General features: G+C 29.3%; 1 protein-coding gene across 2 annotated transcripts; it reads right to left on the bottom strand.

The window, feature by feature from the left end:
- Positions 1–12,841: 12,841 nt before the first annotated feature.
- Positions 12,842–17,579, bottom strand: IAA9 (indole-3-acetic acid inducible 9). 2 transcript variants are annotated; one of them, XM_089766467.1, is made up of 6 exons: positions 17,329–17,579; positions 15,783–16,472; positions 15,448–15,674; positions 15,159–15,300; positions 13,915–13,976; positions 12,842–13,248 (listed from the first exon to the last, which is right to left on the bottom strand). In XM_089766467.1, exons 2-6 carry the CDS (start codon positions 16,442–16,444, stop codon positions 13,211–13,213), a joined length of 1,131 nt encoding a protein of 376 aa, XP_089622593.1. In that variant the 5' UTR covers positions 16,445–16,472; positions 17,329–17,579; the 3' UTR covers positions 12,842–13,210. The 2 variants fall into 2 exon arrangements, with proteins under 2 accessions (XP_089622593.1, XP_022740849.2); XM_022885114.2 differs by having other exon boundaries at positions 17,420–17,579.
- Positions 17,580–18,576: the final 997 nt, after the last annotated feature.

The raw sequence follows: 18,576 nt of genomic DNA, 5'->3' as shown, positions 1-18,576 counted from the left end.
AATTCTTATACTAATAATAATGGAATTCTAATGTTAGGTATGTAACAATTATATTGTAAATAAATAGAAACTGTTGTGGTGAGGATATAATAAAGGTAAAATTCAAAGCAACGGTTAAGTTTTAAAAAAAGTTACAATTAGATTGGTAAATTAATGAGCAAGCCGAATGATATACTCACTTTTGTTGAAAAAAGAAGGTAAAAAATAAATTCTTCTGGCTGATATTGACAGTCATTTCATTATTCTCTAACAAGAAATCTTCAATTTTTTTTCAATTATGTTTTCACTTAAAAGTCAATAAACTTCATCAAATCGTTTATATTGCATCATTTCTCAATGCCGACCATGACAGAAAAACCATTCACCACCATATATTTCTTTTCAATTTTCCAATGTTACAGTTCCTTCCTCCATCAAAGTGCTATAAAGAAATAGACCTTTTTTTTTAACTTATTTTTTTGCTTATCTTTTTCTAATACAAATGGGCTTACACTTATCTTGTTTTTTTTTTTTTCTTTTCTTTTCCAGCTTTGACAAAATCTTTAATCAAATGATATCACCTTCTAGAGATTTAAATTGCCAACAACTATACCTAAATAGTGGACCACTAATATAAATGGGAGTAATTTATGTATTCAATTATTTCCTCTTCTATAATTTGTTATATTCCCAATATAATGAACATATAAAAATTACTAAAAAAGTTAAAATTTGAAAAAATAAAAAAAATAAAATAAAAGTATTAAAATTTAAATTTTATATTTATCAAATGTTATTTTATAAAAATAATTGAATGAATTAGTTTAATTAAAATTTTAATTCAATTTGCCGTTATTTCAGATGTTAATAACAAATAGTATTTGATATATGTTATTGAAAAAAAAAAAAAAAACAAAGATTAAATTGGGATTTTCAAGTTTTGTATGGCTAGATTTTGTTATATGATAAATTGAATTTGGACGGTTTTTTATGCACTCTTCTATGAGATAATAAGATTGATGTTGATCTCTTAACAACAAACAAAAATGTCAGATAATACATCACTTGATTTGACTTGACTTGTATTTGAATTTTGATACAACAAGTTTGGTTATTAATCACTAATAAATCATTGAAAAAGGCAACAGTTGAGATTTGAGAACAAAATTAGGGTTCTAGTCAATTCTTTTTATTTCGTCTTCACTTTTTCTTTAAAAAAAAAATGTCTCTTAAAATAAATTGTGCACACGAGTTCACTTGTACTTCTAAAATTATTTGAAAATACTCTTCAACAACCACATGTAAAATCACTATTATTCATTAATTTATAAATATATAAATAAATTAAATAATTATTTTAAAAATTTAATATTTAGTTAATTTAAAATTAAAGTCCAACACCTTTAATTTTATTTTTTATTTAAATTATGATATCATTTATGATAAAAAAATAAAATTCTTGTAATTCATCATTCTATTTATAATTTTGTTAGTGGCTGTAGTTTGATAAAAGATTTTGAGATATTATCATCAACTTGGAACTGAAATTTAATAGTGCTTAAGCAATTTGAAATTCAATTTAGAAGTTTTAAATATGGATGTTGAAAGGAAAATTATTACTAGTAAAGTTTATGAAAGGAGAGAACAATTAGAGATAATCAGAGAATGTGACTTGAAGACTATAAATCATTCAATTCAAAGTTGAGTTTAATAGTAAATGTAGTTGGTTAAATAATTAATTGGCTTATGGTTATATCATAACACATGAAATTCAAATTCAAAATTAAAGAATTTTGGAATCTAACAGTTAGAAGTTTTATATTTGAATTTTTTAAAATTAAATTGTTAAATTGATGACAAAAATGTGAGAGACATTAGAAAATGTGACTTAATTACATTCAAAATCAAATGTGTTAGTAAGTTTAGTTGGTGAGATAATTTTAACATAAATATGATTTTGAATTTCAAGTCATTAAGGGTCTTAAAGTTGAATTTAAAATTTTTAGATTTGAATTTTGAAAATAATACTTACCGAATAATATAAATAAAATCATATTTAATATACAAGATTATGATAGAATAAGATAAGACAATATTATGAATAGAATTAGATTAAATAATGTCATTATAACTTATATTTTATATGTGTAAATATTAAGATAAAATAATTTATTTATTAATCAAAATTATCCTTATTCAAAATTTATATAATTTCAATTATTGATATAATTTTTAATGATATAATAAAATATATAAATTTAATTCCATGATTTAAAAATAATCTTTTCAACTTTGAAAAGATTAAATTATCCTATATAAAGATGATATAATAATCCTCCTTGTAATCAGATTTCTTTCAATTATATATAAATCAAATATAATATAAAGTGAATATCATATTATCCTATTAATCATCATATACATCAAACATAATCTAAAAAAATTATATAACTATGCTGACCTACATTAATCAATTAAATTTCATAAATACTACTACTACTGTTTAAAAAACTGATTAGAGAGTTGGTTTAATTGTTAACCTAGCAATGACATATTTTTGTTGCGACTAATTGCATATTTGGCTCCTATATTATGCCACTTGATTAGGCATTTATAGAATTAAATTTGCAATTAAACATTTGAATTTATATTGTCAAATATTTTGTACTTGTGAACTACTTAGTTAACTAGTTAATGTGGTAAGAACAAAGAACACTTAAAAAAATGATGACACGTGATAAAAAATATTATTTTATTTTTTAAATAAAAAAAAAGAAAAATGTTTATTTGAAATTTTATTTAAAAAAATGAAAAAAAAAAAAAAAAAGAGAGTGAGAAGGGTAAGAAGGGAGGAATTGCAGCCAATGGACAATCAATGCAATGTTATTATGGTTGGTACCATATTAGCATGGTCCAAAACAGATAAATACAAAAGGTAATTGCATAATTTAGATTATAATTTTTTAAAGACATGATTTAAATTTGAATTATCTCCATATTTTAATAACATTAAATTCAATTAACTCAAAATTATGTGATTTGTTTATAAAATATTAAAAATTTAATTGTAATAAGAAAGCTCAAATTAAAAAAATAACCATTAATTTCGATGGCACGATTTTTGTGAAGTACATTAGTTTTGACTTAAAATGAAGAAGTTTAAGAGTATGCGGTAATATTATAATTTTGTGGATATAATTTGAAATTTTATAAATATTAAATAAAGTTTGTTAAAAAAATTAAAATTGAAAAACACTGACGCTACCAGACGTCCAGCGTTGCAGCAAAGCGTGGTAGCTTCCAAGGAGAGAGACGGTTGATTGGACAGTTGACAGTCAATAATAAGCGCAACACTCACGTGCTCACCCCTTCAACGCCGTTAGCTCCATCCAATAATTCTCCTCATATAAGTTGAAACGGCCATGAACGGAATGTCAGTCAAAATTCTCCATTTTTTTTTTCGCCTCGAAACTTGGATCCAAGTAAACGTCAACAGTGAATCACCGCTGAATTACTTTACCTGTTGAAAGTCTCTATTTAGCCTCGTTTGTTGGAATTAAAATCTTTTTCCTTTTCGGATCTTCTCCCGGTTCAATATAAATATATATACGAAAAATTATTAAATATGTTGATAATTTAATTTTTTAATTTTATAAATTAAATTTTAAAAAATGAAGAATATTTTTAGCATATCTTAAAAAATAAAAATGTATTATTTTATTAATTTGATTATAAATTAAATATATCAATAATTTTTATATATTTAATTATTTTTTAAAGATTGAAATTGATAAGTTATTTGCTACCGGTTACTCAGTTTAATCGGTAAAAAAACTCTTTTTTTTTATCTATTGGTGCTTAATTTTTGTAAGAAAAATTTTAATATTAAAATATTAAATACATGGACAGATGTGATAAAATGTATCTTTAAGCTAATTTAAAAAAAAAAATGAAAGTCTAGAGAAAACTTAAGACTCCAAATTACATTATTAAAAAAATTGATTAAAAGCTAAGATCACTTAGTACCGTTCAAAATCCACCAACTTATTGATTTACTCCATCCTTTAACTTTCTTTATTATTGATTTTTTTTTTTAAATATACTCACCAAATGCCTAAACGGCACATATATATATATATATATATATTTATAAGAATATGCTTATATCAAATACAATCATCGAGCTTTTGATCTAATGATAAAAAAGAAATTCTGAAATTTTAAAATTTAAAATTTAAATTTTTTATGTGAAAAATTATTTTAATTTCTATTAAATTTAATCAATTATATATTTATTTGTGCTAAGTATCTTAATTTACGGGTAACTAGTAAAGTAAATTTTTTTATACGATAAACAAAATGTCGTACTACGTACGATTATTTTATAAGTTAATTTAAAAAAAAAAATCAAAATGGGACCTCATATGACACGTGATTCTTGGTAAAAGGAAGCCTAGCATTTTTTATCAGTGATCCATGAAAACTAATGCTATGGGATATTGAAAATAGGTCAGAAATCTCTACATTTTTTATTTTTAATAGTTTAATTTCTCTAATCTTTTTTTTTTTAAATTAATTTTTATGGTATTATTTTTTAAAAAGATTTTGATTTAATTGTTAACAATACACAAAAATTAAATTTCTTAAAAAAATACCATAGGAATTAAAATTTTTTTAAAATAATATTATAAGAACTAAAAATGTAAAAATCAAAACGTACAGAAATTTATTTTTAACCTTTTAGATTTTAAATCGTAAGATTGAATCGCAGTATGATTTACTTAAAAATTATTATGTAAAAAGAAGTTGTTTGATTTGAAAGTAAAGAACGATTTTCCTAGCTTTGATTTGTGTGTGCTTTGGGGGACACATGCTCCTCTCTTAGACCTTACTCCATTGATTGACAATTCAAACCCAGACTTGGTAAAGAAAATTAAAATTAAAAGTAATAATAATATTATTAACGTGATTATATGCTTTTTGTGAGTTTTTATAACCAAAGATATAAGCATCTTTGTGGGACTATTAATACCCACTTCATCAAATCCTTTACCCTAAATTAATTATGATAGGATCAAGCAACTAAGTAAATATTTATAGAATTCCCTTAAACATGTCTCGATACACCTGATATGACCCTTTAAGAGGATAAAATTATCTTAAATTAATAAAATAATAATAATAATAATAATTTCTTAAATTAAAATTCAATGATTATTCAAAATTTTATAATTTTTTCAATCAATTAAACTCTCAAATATTTTTTTTCATTAATTAACATGTTATTAAAAGAAAAATGGTTAACTGCTTCCGTCCATCAATAATTTATTTAGATAAAAATAAATGTTTAAAGATTTAATTTAATAAAAATAAATATTTAAAAGTTTAATTATTCGAAATAGATGATTCATGGATTAATTAATTGTAATAAAATATAAAAAATTTAAATAATTATTGAATTTTGTTTGAAGATTTTTTTATTATTTTACAAAAAAAAAGAAAATAAAAAGAGAGATTAATAGATTTCCATGCACATGATTTTGGGAGACATCCCATATGGTGATTCTACACCCCAAAAAAAAATGATTAGCTATAAATTTTCAAAGACCAAGCTGATTTAACGTTTGAGATTTGGGGTTTACAAGCTTTACTTAGACCTAAGAATGTGTAATAAACGCAAGCTGCATTTGGAGAGTATCATGCACATTGTCGCCTTAATCCCTGCTTTGGCGCATGAGAAATTAAGCCATAGCAACCCTTACATCCAACATTTTGGTAGCTTTTATTGTTTGATTTCCACATATATTTGAATTTCAAATATTATTGAATTACACAATAAAAGGATTATGTTTTTTTTTTCTTCTTTTTCTTTTCTAAATGCCATCCAACATTAACGAAAGCAAATCTTGTGAAACTCAAAGAGAATTGGAACTCAAATCTGTTGATTACCAATGTTATTCACTAATTGAGAATATTTTTTAAATTTGTGTTTTTTTTTTGTCTAAAATTTGACACGATAACATATTTTGAATAAATCTTGTGGAATATACATATAATTATTTCAAAGAGCTAAAATTTATTTTAATTAATTTATATAATTATTTTTAAGAAGTAATATTCAAATTCAAATACCTACAATCAATTTTTCTTTTTTATTTTCAGACTGTGACTTAAAAAAAAAAATCAGTATTCCAAAGGCTTAGATTTGTTCCAGAGTGATTTTAAGTATCAATCAATTATGAATTTTGTTAACCTAATTGAGCATTAAAAAATGTGTTTATTTAGCATAAATCTTTAATTTGGTCTTAGTAGTTTATACTTTGGAGCTTAATATTCAAGCATTAGGCTCTGAGCAGAATATTCCTTTCCATTTCTCCTTCTGCAAAGTCTTAGCAAATGGTCTCAGAACACAAAACGACAGAAACCAATGATGGGTTCATAGTTAATTATCCATTGATGTTAAATACTTGAATTAATTTGGTTGGCCTCACATGTCCAAACAAAATGGATATGTCAAAAAGCATTAAGAAAAATTAAAGTTCAATCTATTTTAAAATTTATTAATGTGATTAGCAATTAGGATCATGTAGATTCCATAAAACTGCCATTAAATTTAGGAAAAGTAACATGAATAAGCTGAAAGAAAGAATGGGATTTTACAATTATTTTTCCACAAAATTTAGAAATGGAGAGAAGATTAATTGATGGAAATTGAAAGATTTTCTTTTAAGCTCTGGTTGGTGGTTGTGTGGCCACCATTATTCAGGCACATGCCCTAGACTCACAACTGCTAGAATCCCCACCAACCAAGAATAATTTTTTACAGAGAAAAAAAAATGTAAAAACAAGGTTAATGCATCCCTTGTAAAATGCTTTGATTATTTTATTAATTACAAGTTAAAAAAAGAAGATTTAGAGGACATCATGTTACAGAATATAGACAATAAGCTCAAAGAAGGATCTCTGTCTGTCAAGAACTAGCATATGAAACATGGGAATTTTGTTTTTGTTCATTCTTTTTTCCAAATCTAAAGAATCCTTAGTCTCAAAAAGTCTGTTATGTTTTGTTCTTAAGTGGAAAACTTTTAAATCTTTGAATCTTTCTTTTCTTCTGTTTAAAATCTGTAGTAGTTGGTAGGTCGGCTGCATTGTACATAGGAATATAATTTTTGATGTGATAATCAAAGAAATAATTGATTCCTACAATCATTTGTCTAAAGGCCTAGTTTCTCATGGATCAAACACGTCTTTGAAATTTAACATGTAATGACAAATAAAGATAATATGCCCTGCTTGTTTCTTACTTGTCAACACTTGGTTGGAATATAGACTTTCTTTTCCTCACTTTCTAATCCAAAATCACATAATCCCTAGTCCTCTCATGCAATAATTAGTACCATCAGTTTTTTTTTTAAAGAAATTTTAAAATATAGGGAATATAAATTTTTAAGTGCAGAGATCAAATTTTAATTTTACAAAAATTTATTTAAAAAAAAAAATTTAGGTTAAGGATTTGCATTCAATCAAATTTAGCGGTCCGAATTGAGTGAGCTCTATGATCATCTTCATCTTCACCAATGTCCTCTAATCCTAAACTAGGAGATGTGGAAACCTATGGAACACATGTTTAAGAGAATGACATAGATCATATATTATCATCTTCAATGAAAGCTATTGATACAAATTAACTAGCAACCTATCAACCTTTTCAAGTTGTAAGAACATTCTTGTTTATTCTATATATTTGACTCTTTTTAATGAAATCAGATGTACGTAAAAATCATAATCATAATTAAATAATTTTTAATATATATCAATAAAAATAAATCAATAAACAAGTTAAATCAACAAATCAATATATATTTGATCGAAGCTTGCATTTAATGTGATTTGAATATGAAATTTAAAACTTATGGAATCTCCTTCTTGCCATCGAGAGAAGATGTCGTTAACAAATAAGGACAGAATTTTGACTGAATTCTAATTGTTAGATGATTGATGTCAAGTTAAATTAACTCTCTCTTATGCATTATAGCTTCAACGATCGGTCTTCCAATTAAAAGAGGCAGAGAGGATTGGAATGTTTGTTTCATATCCATACATTCCCAATTGCATATCCAGTGCTGCTCACGTTCTCCCTTTTGTAAAATCAATTTCCCAATCATGAGAAAGATAAAAAGAAGTGGGTACTTTATATACTCTTTATATATATACATCAGACGACGAATTTGAAAGATAAAACCAAAGTTGAGAAATCCCAAAAAAAAAAAATCCAAATTGAAAAGTTGTATTCATGCACTTTGGTGAGCTATTGAAAAAGACTGCCATGGCAGCTAAACTCAAAGTTTAAATTTATTAATAGCCTATATTTTGCTTGTGGAAATTAGAAAAATAAACGTCAATGCCATGGCTCAATGGTTCAAACAGCTAGCTTTGCTTCTTCCTTGTTTCGTTTTCAAAATGTTAAATAATACCATCATTTCTCGGAAAATGCTGTGGCCTAACAAATGACACGACAATACAAAATTTCGAGACCATGCACTTAAATTATATACGAAAATTAATCATATTTCAATAATTCTAGGATATATATATATATATATATATATGGAAATGTTACACTTTTTTTTTTTTTTTTGACCCACGTTCCAACTGAAGGAAACATGAAAAAATAGGCAGGCTGGCTAGTTGGATGTTTGTTGCTAATCATTGAAGTTCATCCTTTTTAGATTGTGGTTAAGTTTTGAGAGGGTCAAGCCCAAAATCTGCCGAATTCAACATCAAGAATGAGCCCAAAATCTGCAAATTTTTTTTTTTTTGCTAACATAAATTTTTTTTCTTACCCTTTGAACAGTTTCAATTTCTTCAGAGATTGTAACTTTTGGCATCATGATGGGAACATGATTAATGAGTTAAATCTGACTTTCATACAGTAGGTTACGGTAAAGGAAATGGTAACTTTTAATCATAAAAGTGCAAGAATATTCCCGCAAAATGATTTTCTTAAAAAAAAATCTATGATTACAGTAGAATTCATCAGGCATTTTTAGCAGTTTTTTTCTTCCACTAATTGATTGATTATTAAAACTAAGCTCACTAAACTAAACCACTCCAACTTTCTTTGATTTTATTTCTTAAAGATTAATCACTTGGTGACACCAATTCCAACTTCCCACAAGGATTCAATGTTCAATAAACTAGCATAAAATATGCATCAAATCTTCAATTCTTTTAAAGAGAATCTATTAATCTTGACAGAGTAAAAAAGTTTCGAATGCAGAGAGAGGGATGGCTCCACTTCAAGTTAGGCATATTTGATGACCAATTGATAACAGTAATTTTTCTGCAAATGAAATGCAAAACTAAGGAATTATAATAAGTGAAGGAAATTACATGCAAAGTGCTAATGGAGAACAAGAAATAAATTTAGCTTAGGTTTGGATTTCATTGCATTTTTTATGCAATGTGATTGAGCTTATAACATTAATAGTTGAATTCAAATTCCAATTTCACTCAGTATAAATTTTTCATTGAAATTTTTTTCAATAACAGTTATAATTATATATTTTTTTCAATCATAATTACAATAATTTTTATTATTGTTTTCAATCTTATTAAAACTAAATTTATCATCCATTTAAATGCAATCTTAATCTTCCACCAATAAAATGTAAAGAAAAGAAAATGAACTTCTTAATGAAAAAAAGGTGTCAATAAATGGAAAACATGAGACTAAGACTTCAGAAAAATGGCAGCCCACATAAAAGAAATACAAACAAATAGTGGTGGGATCAACAATTATGTTGAAATTGTGGCTTCCCTGCCGTCAGTCTAGCTAGGTTCTTCTAAGACACTGGTGAAAGTAACAGAACATGAAAATGGGATCATAGCAGAAAAACATATGAAATTTGTCAAAGATAAGGGGTGGGGGAAAGTTTGTGAATCTTTAGATAATGACAATATTGTGGGCTATCCAACTTTATTTGGTTGAAAAAATCCATAGAAATTTTATAATCTGAAGAACCTGGAAGACCAAGGAATTCACATCAGAAACTGATTTTCTGATTATTTAATGCTGTTTGTCATGATTAATCTTGCACTAATTTGGAAGATTTTCAAAGCAACAACAAAAGTCTAATAGCACTACCAATGAGGAGGCTAAATCAACAGAACAAGTAAAATGTTAACAATATTGCCAATTAGAAAGGTCAACAAATCCAAATCAGTAAGTCAAAAGGCAAAATAATCAAATTGAGATGGGGGTCACATCAAGATAATTATATCAAAGAAATTAGATAAGATGAAGCTCTCGAATGGTGTATGAAAGCTCCATGGTGAGAGAATTATATTTTCTGCTAGCTAAAAAAAAAATAATTGCAGTTGGCTAAATCATGATGTTTACATACCAAAAATAAGCCTAGAAAGGCTAGAATCACACCCCCACCCCCCCCCCCCCCCCCCACTTTCAAAGGTCCTACTTATAAAAGAATAATTTGCCAAAATTTTCTGCCATAAAGAGTGTGTTATCCATGTATTGAATGTCATCATATACAGATTTAATTTTCTGCGATAAAGAGTGTGTTATCCATGTATTGAATGTCATCATATACAGATTTGAATATGAAATTCAATGAACTCAGTTGTGTTCTCTTCAAAATAATAATAATAATAATGAAGCTGGTATCTCAGTGCAGTTTACTATTGTGTATCATCAACAATTTTCAATCTTTGAGCATCAACTTAAAAAATATTTGGTCGTTGGAGGGAATTTAGCAACAATAATGATATTAATATTGGCATGACAACTAGGTGTTTTAATCTTGGTCTTCGTCTCTGACATCTGCAATTGGATCTTAAACATAATTTACATGTCTGGTTAGTGGTTAGCCATATACAAACATAAATTTAACGAAATTGAGAACTCAAACAGAGGATACATTTCAAATCTGACCAACCCCATATTTTATCTGATTGCTTGAGTCAAGGGTCCTGAGTCACATAGGAAATCACAAAAAGGAACTGATTAGCATCAAAATTATCACTTGGTCTTCCAATCTATTGCTTGCTATGGAATTCATTTCATGCAAAAATGGAAGTGTGATTTTCACTATGTAAAGAGTAGGAATTGAGATGTAATCCAGTTGACTTCTATAATAATATATATAAGTTTGAAAATCAAAATTTAACATTTACAATTTGTTATGGCTTTTTTTATAAAAAAAAATGTTATAGGTAATAATAGAAATTAATTCATTAAAACAAAACAGCACAATCTTATTAAGTTTTTACCACTTTTCAATGTCTGCCACTGAAGCCTGTCAATATCAACATGTATGAACTAGTGCATATAATTATAACATTTAAAGAAGTTTTAAAATCATTCTGATAAGTTTATTTTATGCTTCTAAATAATGAAATGATCTTGGAAAAAGTTTCTTTGATTGCGCCGCTCTTTTATGATCTAGTTTTGAATTATGCACCACATAAATTAATGAAGCACAACCAATGTTGTTGATTCTATCCAAAAATCCATTCCTTAGTAACTAATGCATTTCTTAAACCAAAATCAATATTTTTTCTTTTTTCATAATACGATTTTTGATGCGAGAAAGTTAGGTATAGAATTATTGAAATTAACGTCATTTGAAATCATTACTTAAACTAATTTTTTCGTTTAATTATTACTTGATGAATTAAGGAATGAAAACAAGATTTCAGTACTTGTATGTTGAAAGCAGCAAGCAAGGAAGAACATCTCAGAAAACAAGAGCTTTCAATAAGCTGACAGCTGCCACTTTCAGCAGCTACCAAAATAAGGCTTCAGCACCAGAGTGGACTCGTAGCTGACTGCAACCCATCTAGGCAACCCTATAGACTGTAGCCGTAGAGCCTCCCTGCAAAGTTCAAAAGTCTTTAAATGCCCTTCTTTTTTCAGTCCTTTTACCACACAGAGGAACGATCTGAAGAGCCAATTATATTTGGTCCTCCACTGCCAATAAGTGATCTAGTTTTGCCAGTCCAACGCAAACTGTTGAATTGAACTTGCTGCCAAAATGCTATTCCTCGAGCCTTGCTTGGATCGGTTGAATTACTGACTGCAATAGCAACAGCAAACATTATTTTGGTCTTTATTTCTACGGCCTTTGACATGTCCCTTTCTCATTTTACTCAAACAGAACTTGTCTTGCGAACTCCAAGATGTAAGGTTCTTTTGGTTGGATTTTGGGTTCTCTATGAACCTCGATTATACCCATTTCTTCCATTGTTTCAGAGATCTTAAAAAGAAGATTCATAACCTAATGAGGTGAAGGCATGAACCACCTTAGCCAGAAGCGAAATCAAGGTTCCATTTTGGTCCAACGAACCAAACGAAACTGATAGAATTGTCCGTCCAATTTGACCTATTCCAATTATAAACTGATGAGATCTAAAGCATCTTATTCTTTGTACATATCCCCAATATAAGGATACCCAGGGGCTCCCATTGATTCCCCAAATAAAGCATGGAAAATGATATTTGCTCTGCTACATAGATCTGACTTGAAATGGCGGTTCTCTGACAATTGAGCTAAAATCTTGCATAATAAGTTAAAAGTCACCTTGGGTGCTAAAGCTCCAAATGGTCCAAAAAAGTAACACTGAGAAGAACATCTTAGCCAACAACTGCATGATCCGTCAGTAAAATGCTGAATTTTAGTTTCGATATCTAGATTCAATCCTCGTAGCTTCAAATACCAAAGAGAGATTTAAGCATACTAATCTGATTGTCACTGAGTTGATGTACCAAGCCAGCTAAGGTTACTCCTAGCTTTTGAGTAAGGCACCAACTAAAAAAGGCAGGAATTTTGAAAGGGAATCACAATTGAAAAATACCGACATGATATATCACAGGTCATCAACAAATGAAACAGAACAACTGGGTGGCTTTCCGATCAAACACACATTCAACAGAATACAATACATCTTAAAGATTACAGGTTCCTATGTGGATATATAATATCCACAATCACTAATTTTCTTAACACTTTGAACAATCATCATAAACTTGTAACAAACATAAAGTAACACTAATTCTTCATGCAATCAAAACATAGATGAGATGGAATACGAGAAGATCTTCATTCTGCACAAGGCACCCTGCAAGTTTCAGCTCTCAATTATCACAGCTTCCTGGAATTTTCGCTTCGAATTTGGCAATGAGGAAATTAACGTTCATATCCAGAGTGTCTTTCTAGTTGCTGATCTTGGATTTCTCCATCGCTCGAGGAGCTGTAGACTCACAGATAATATGGTTAACATTAGCCTAAAACTTTGTCCATCTACAATTCAAAAGGAATTGGAACTATCACAAGCTACATGATGTGAAACTAGAGGAGACAATTCAGAATCGACAGAGAGAAATGATATGTAAACTAGCAAGAACAAGCGGGCCCTGCCTTTACCCTAATGATAAAAACTACTACATGAAAACACCATAAAATCCACTCATTGTAGCTGCCTTAAAAATGAGCTCAGAAGTCAAAGCATAAGCATCTTAGCTGCATACATGAATATGATGACTGGTACACCTCCCATTCAAAAGACCACCAAAAATTGATAATTGGAGTACAAAACATAAATCTAGATACCAGATTTACTCTCCACATGATTCAATTGTAAGACATAAGAGAATTCAATTTAGGTAATACTCCTCCACACACAACCCTCCGTTTTTTCATTTTATCTTTATCTTTAGAACATTTGACAGGATATAATTTGATCAGTGCAGACAAATCCAGAACTAACAACACATTCAGATTTGCACATAAAGATAAATACAAACCAAAACTGAAAACACGTGCATGCATCCCATTTCCCACAATGAATTGATGTACAAACAAATAATATGATCAGTCTGATCCATTCCAAGGAGATCACTAAACCAATATTACTTACCTAATCCAATAGCATCAGAGCTCTTCATGATTTTCAACCTCTTGCAAGTTTCAATAAACATCCTGCAACAAAATCAAATCACGGTTCAGGAGAAGGTAACCTGAGTGAGGAAATCTCAACCTATCAGCAGTTACAGTTTTATTATGGAGTACTCCATCGAGCTTCAACGAGGGAAGAAATATTATTAAACAAAGATCAAGTTGACAGCCACCGAACAAATCATGCATGTATCATATATATGCCTGTCCATCAGTGTGTAGCATTAGAATCTAGATTCTCAAGCAAGACAAACTAGCCTATGACAATCGAAAAACCGGCCCTAGATCTAGAAGAAATAAGAATAAACAAAATCAAAATTCCTTTAAAAAGAGATAAATTTTCAAGTTCGTTCAACCTTTTTTTATCAAAAAGGAAGGTTCAAACTTATTTGTATAGATTTATTCTCATTTTACCTCTTTGTGGGAAAGGAAACTAATGTCTCAAAGAAACTTTCCTGAAACCCATATTATGACTCAAACAAGCCTATTCAACTTTATCCTGCTTGGTTATTATAATCTTGTAATATTTTCTGTCAAAACTTGGGGATATGACTTGAGAATTTTCTCCTTTTTGGTATAGTAATCTAACAAGTAAATGAAACCATCCTACTCATTCCTTCAAGAATTAAATCTGATTTTCCATTAAAGGTGATGTCAAAGGAAATTATTATAGAGTCATTTCCTACCATCCAACATTAAACATATCACATGTCCAAAGTGGAAAACGCAATGGACTTACATTATTGCAATTAAAAGTATATGAATGAATCCAATGGAATTCTTAATTCTTCTATATAAATCTATCAATTCAACAACACAAGTAAATCCATCAATTTCGACAATAGAAGTTTTAAATATGCAGCATTCACATATCATATTAATTTCAGTATCTTTCAGTAAGGAAGATATGGATAGATAAAAAATGAATATCAGACATAAACTATATCTATTAATCCATAGGCCTCCCATTGACAAGAAATAAGAAAGCCAAGGTGCACTTAATAATAATACATAGACATGAATCCAATGCTTTCACATATTTGCAGTCATTTGCATCAACATGAACTATAACTCTAATCAGAGAGATTCAGTCTATGTAAGATATTCCAAAAACTTCTGCCCATGCAATTTAGGATTTTAAAAAGAAAGCAATTATGGAAAAGACAATATTAAGGCAAACAGTAATTTTGAGTGACTGAAGCTTACTCCCATGGAACATCTCCGACGAGCATCCAGTCACCATCTTTATCTTCATATGTTAGAACATATTCTGATCCATGCAAAAGATCCTTCAACTTGCTCTCACTCAAGATTTCCTTCCCAGGAGCAACATGAGACCCACATTGACCTGAAATCATAATGAAAATGTGGTAACCATATCTATGCCAAACATTGGAAATTTTCCTTTATTTAAAACACAGATAAGCACATTTCTTGCATCAAGAAGGATTCAGCTTGATATTGCCACAGGGCGAAGAGTGCAGCAACAACTTACCAAGGGTAAAACAGCCAAACATCTTCTCAAGAGCAGAAGACAGTTCCCGATAAGTTGAATAAGTTCTCAAATCTACCTTCCTCAGATAAGGAGCCCCATCCATACTGACCTTGATAAAGAGAGCAGCAGGACCAGGTTTTCCATCAACTTCATCATTGTTCTTTGAAGATGTGGCTAGTGTTTTAGTCCTAAATGATCTGATTGGTGGCCATCCAACAACCTGTGCCCTGTCAAGGAAGGCGTATCACAAGAACAATTAAATAAAAGAGGTCAAGATATAATGTCATTTATCCTTCCAAAGATTAAGAGTTCATTCTCAAGTAAATTATACTTACTTGGCAGCAGGTGCACCGCTGTTGTTGTTAGAAATGCCAGTTTGGTTGAGGCTGGTTCCACCAATGGCAAGAGGTCGTTCTTTTAACACATTTGCAGGCCCATCTTTCTTTACAGATGTTTGAGCTCCAGAAGATCTTGTTGACAGCATCACATTAACCCCTGAATTACCAGGATATTTTCCATGTACCACAGGTTGTGGAGATTCAGAATCAGAACCAGCTCCATGAAATATCCAATTTTTTTCAGTGTATACAGTGCCTTTCACCTCAGAGAATCCATCTATGGTGTCAGAGAACCCCCTTTTGTTTCCAGTAACGACACCTTTCTGTGATGATGAACAGATCCGATCCTTGGAAGGAAGTAAAGGAAACAGTGGCTTCTCATCAAGTTTTCCAGAGTTCAGCAAGCAAAGCTCTGTTTCTCTCTCAGGGGATTCGGATCCAGGAAGACCAAGCCTAAGCTCTGTAGCCTTCAAATTCAGATTACTCTTGTTATCCTCAGGCAAGCTCGAGACAGCAGAGCTGTCAACTGAAGAACAATCTGATAATCCAAGATAATTCCGCACCTTTAGCCCCGTGCCATTCTGGGAGATACAATCAACAGAGGGGGTAGAAACATTACTCTGCCCTTCCTCCTCCACGCCCAGCAGAGGTGGAGACATCAGAACTCAAAACTTCCCAAAATTGTCTCTTTTACCGCATGGAAAACAAAAAACAAACCAAAAATAAATAAAATCAAACTTTAAACTCATTTCAAGAATATCACCTTTTAAGCCAAATTATACAAAAAAACCACAAGATAGAATACCACTACCCCACAATAGATCACAAACTTCTCACAAAGTAATCTAACCCAAGCAATCATAAGCACTCTTTGAATCCACTAACATCATCTAAGAAACTCACTTAAACCCAATTTTTTAAACAACTCCAGCTGCCACAATTGATTAATTTGAATCATTTTAATTGCTTCTAACGGTCAAAACTAATGAAAGTTTTCACTTCCTAAAGCTCAAAAAATGGCGTACGGCCCATCTAATCTGCTTTCAACCAATCCAACTTCATAAAAATAAATTGCATGCCAATGAAATATCCAAGTAGATTACCAACTTCAACAAATACCTCTTAACATGCGGAGACTAATTACTAAACCGTGATTTACCAATAAAAACAGTGCAGCAAAAACTGAGTCAAATTTTAAAAGAATCTTAGAAAAAATAAACTCCTCTTAATATTATTGTCCAGTAGGTTGCTGACATCTAAGAAAGAATAGAGCTTAAAATAAAAACAAATGAAAAATAAATACGTGAAGCTTAAATTTTGTTTAGCTAGTAAAAAAAAAGAAGTCAACTAAAGTCTTACTGTCTTATGCATTTAATCTTTTCAGGAGAGTTGAATTTTTCCTTTTTTTTTTCTACAAAAAACAAAGCAGAAAAAAAGAAAAAAAAGTACTAATCTGCTCTCCTTCCATTTTCCTCTGTTTTCCCGGCAACCAAACAGAACAAACTGATAAAACCAAAAAAAAAAAAAAAACTGGAGACCTTACTGTTGAAATGAGCCAGAGCTGCAAAACCAAAAAAAAAACAAAAAAGGAAAAAAATTGTAAATCTAAATAAAATTTTCAAAAAAAAACTTACCGGAAAAAAAAAAAACTTGGTGAATGAGACAAAGAGAAGAAGATCGATTACTGCTTTCAAAAATTGCAGGCGAAAATGCACGAACTGCAGAGGAAATAAAAGCAAAGAAACAACAAGAGAGAAAATGAGGTTAAGGTCCTTCCATTAAGCAGAAAGCAACAAAAGCTATTCACCGAGAAACTCGAGAAGTTAAAAAAACAAAAGTGGGGGCAAAAGAGAGAATAAGCACAAAAAGTCGTGTAAATTTTTTAATCTCTTTGAAAGAATGGGACCATGTCGGTTTTACACTGCGCCGATCTAGAAGCTGGAGTGGGGGAATCTGATCTAACGGTTGAGATTGGTTTTCTTGACTGAGGATCTGGACCGTTTGATTTTAGAAAATAATTTAGAAAATGAGTATCTGTTGTTGTTACAGGTGGTAGATTTGAGGAAAGATGGTTTTTGATTGCCTTTCCTGGTTCCTGGTTCCTGGTTCAGTGACTGGGTTTTGAATGTATAAACTGTCGTTTTTGCCCTTGCATTAAATTAAGTATTGTAGCTTTATTCTGATGGATTAACAAATGGCAATAAGGACAAATTATTTTTGTACTCACTTAAACGTATAGTATATTTCATGTATCATTGGTCTCTCGTAAATTGATTTTTTAAGTATGTATTTAAAAGATAGATAATACATAATTTAATCTCATATTATTAAAACACTTACAAATTAATTTAGTATTAATAATATAAATAGGGGTTAATGCAAATAATTAAGATCTATAATTTGAATGTAAAATATTTAAATTTAAATTTTTATGATCTTTATTAGTAAATAATTTATAAGTATGAAAGTTATTATTTAAATTATTCATATCAAATTTTTAAAATTTTAAAATTTTCTTTTGCATTTTAGTTTATTACAAATTGAATGTAATTACTATATTTTTAATTAATTGTGAATTTTTTGTATATCAAATGTAAATATCAAAATCACTTTTTGGGCTTTTGATGCCTAAAATGCCTCAACATAATTATATTCAATATAGCAAATATTTTCCAAACAAAAGGAAAAATGAAATGCATTGCTATATATATATATTATTATATAAAATACCATTACAAATGTGCTTCTAAATTTAAAAGTAAATAATAGAAAACCCATATAAAATGAAGAA

This window comes from Durio zibethinus, chromosome 10, assembly GCF_047325235.1.
Source record: "Durio zibethinus cultivar Kanyao isolate XHJ-2024 chromosome 10, ASM4732523v1, whole genome shotgun sequence".
Classification (NCBI taxonomy): domain Eukaryota; kingdom Viridiplantae; phylum Streptophyta; class Magnoliopsida; order Malvales; family Malvaceae; genus Durio; species Durio zibethinus.
This window is presented reverse-complemented; position numbering and strand designations above follow the sequence as displayed.

Coding starts and splice junctions, on each gene's coding strand:
- IAA9 (XM_089766467.1), bottom strand. CDS start 16,444: ATGTCTCCACCTCTGCTGGGCGTGGAGGAGGAAGGGCAGAGTAATGTT. Junction 15,301..15,447: donor GTTTGGCTGTTTTACCCTTG/GTAAGTTGTTGC, acceptor TTATGATTTCAG/GTCAATGTGGGTCTCATGTT. Junction 13,977..15,158: donor GTCGGAGATGTTCCATGGGA/GTAAGCTTCAGT, acceptor ATTTTGTTGCAG/GATGTTTATTGAAACTTGCA.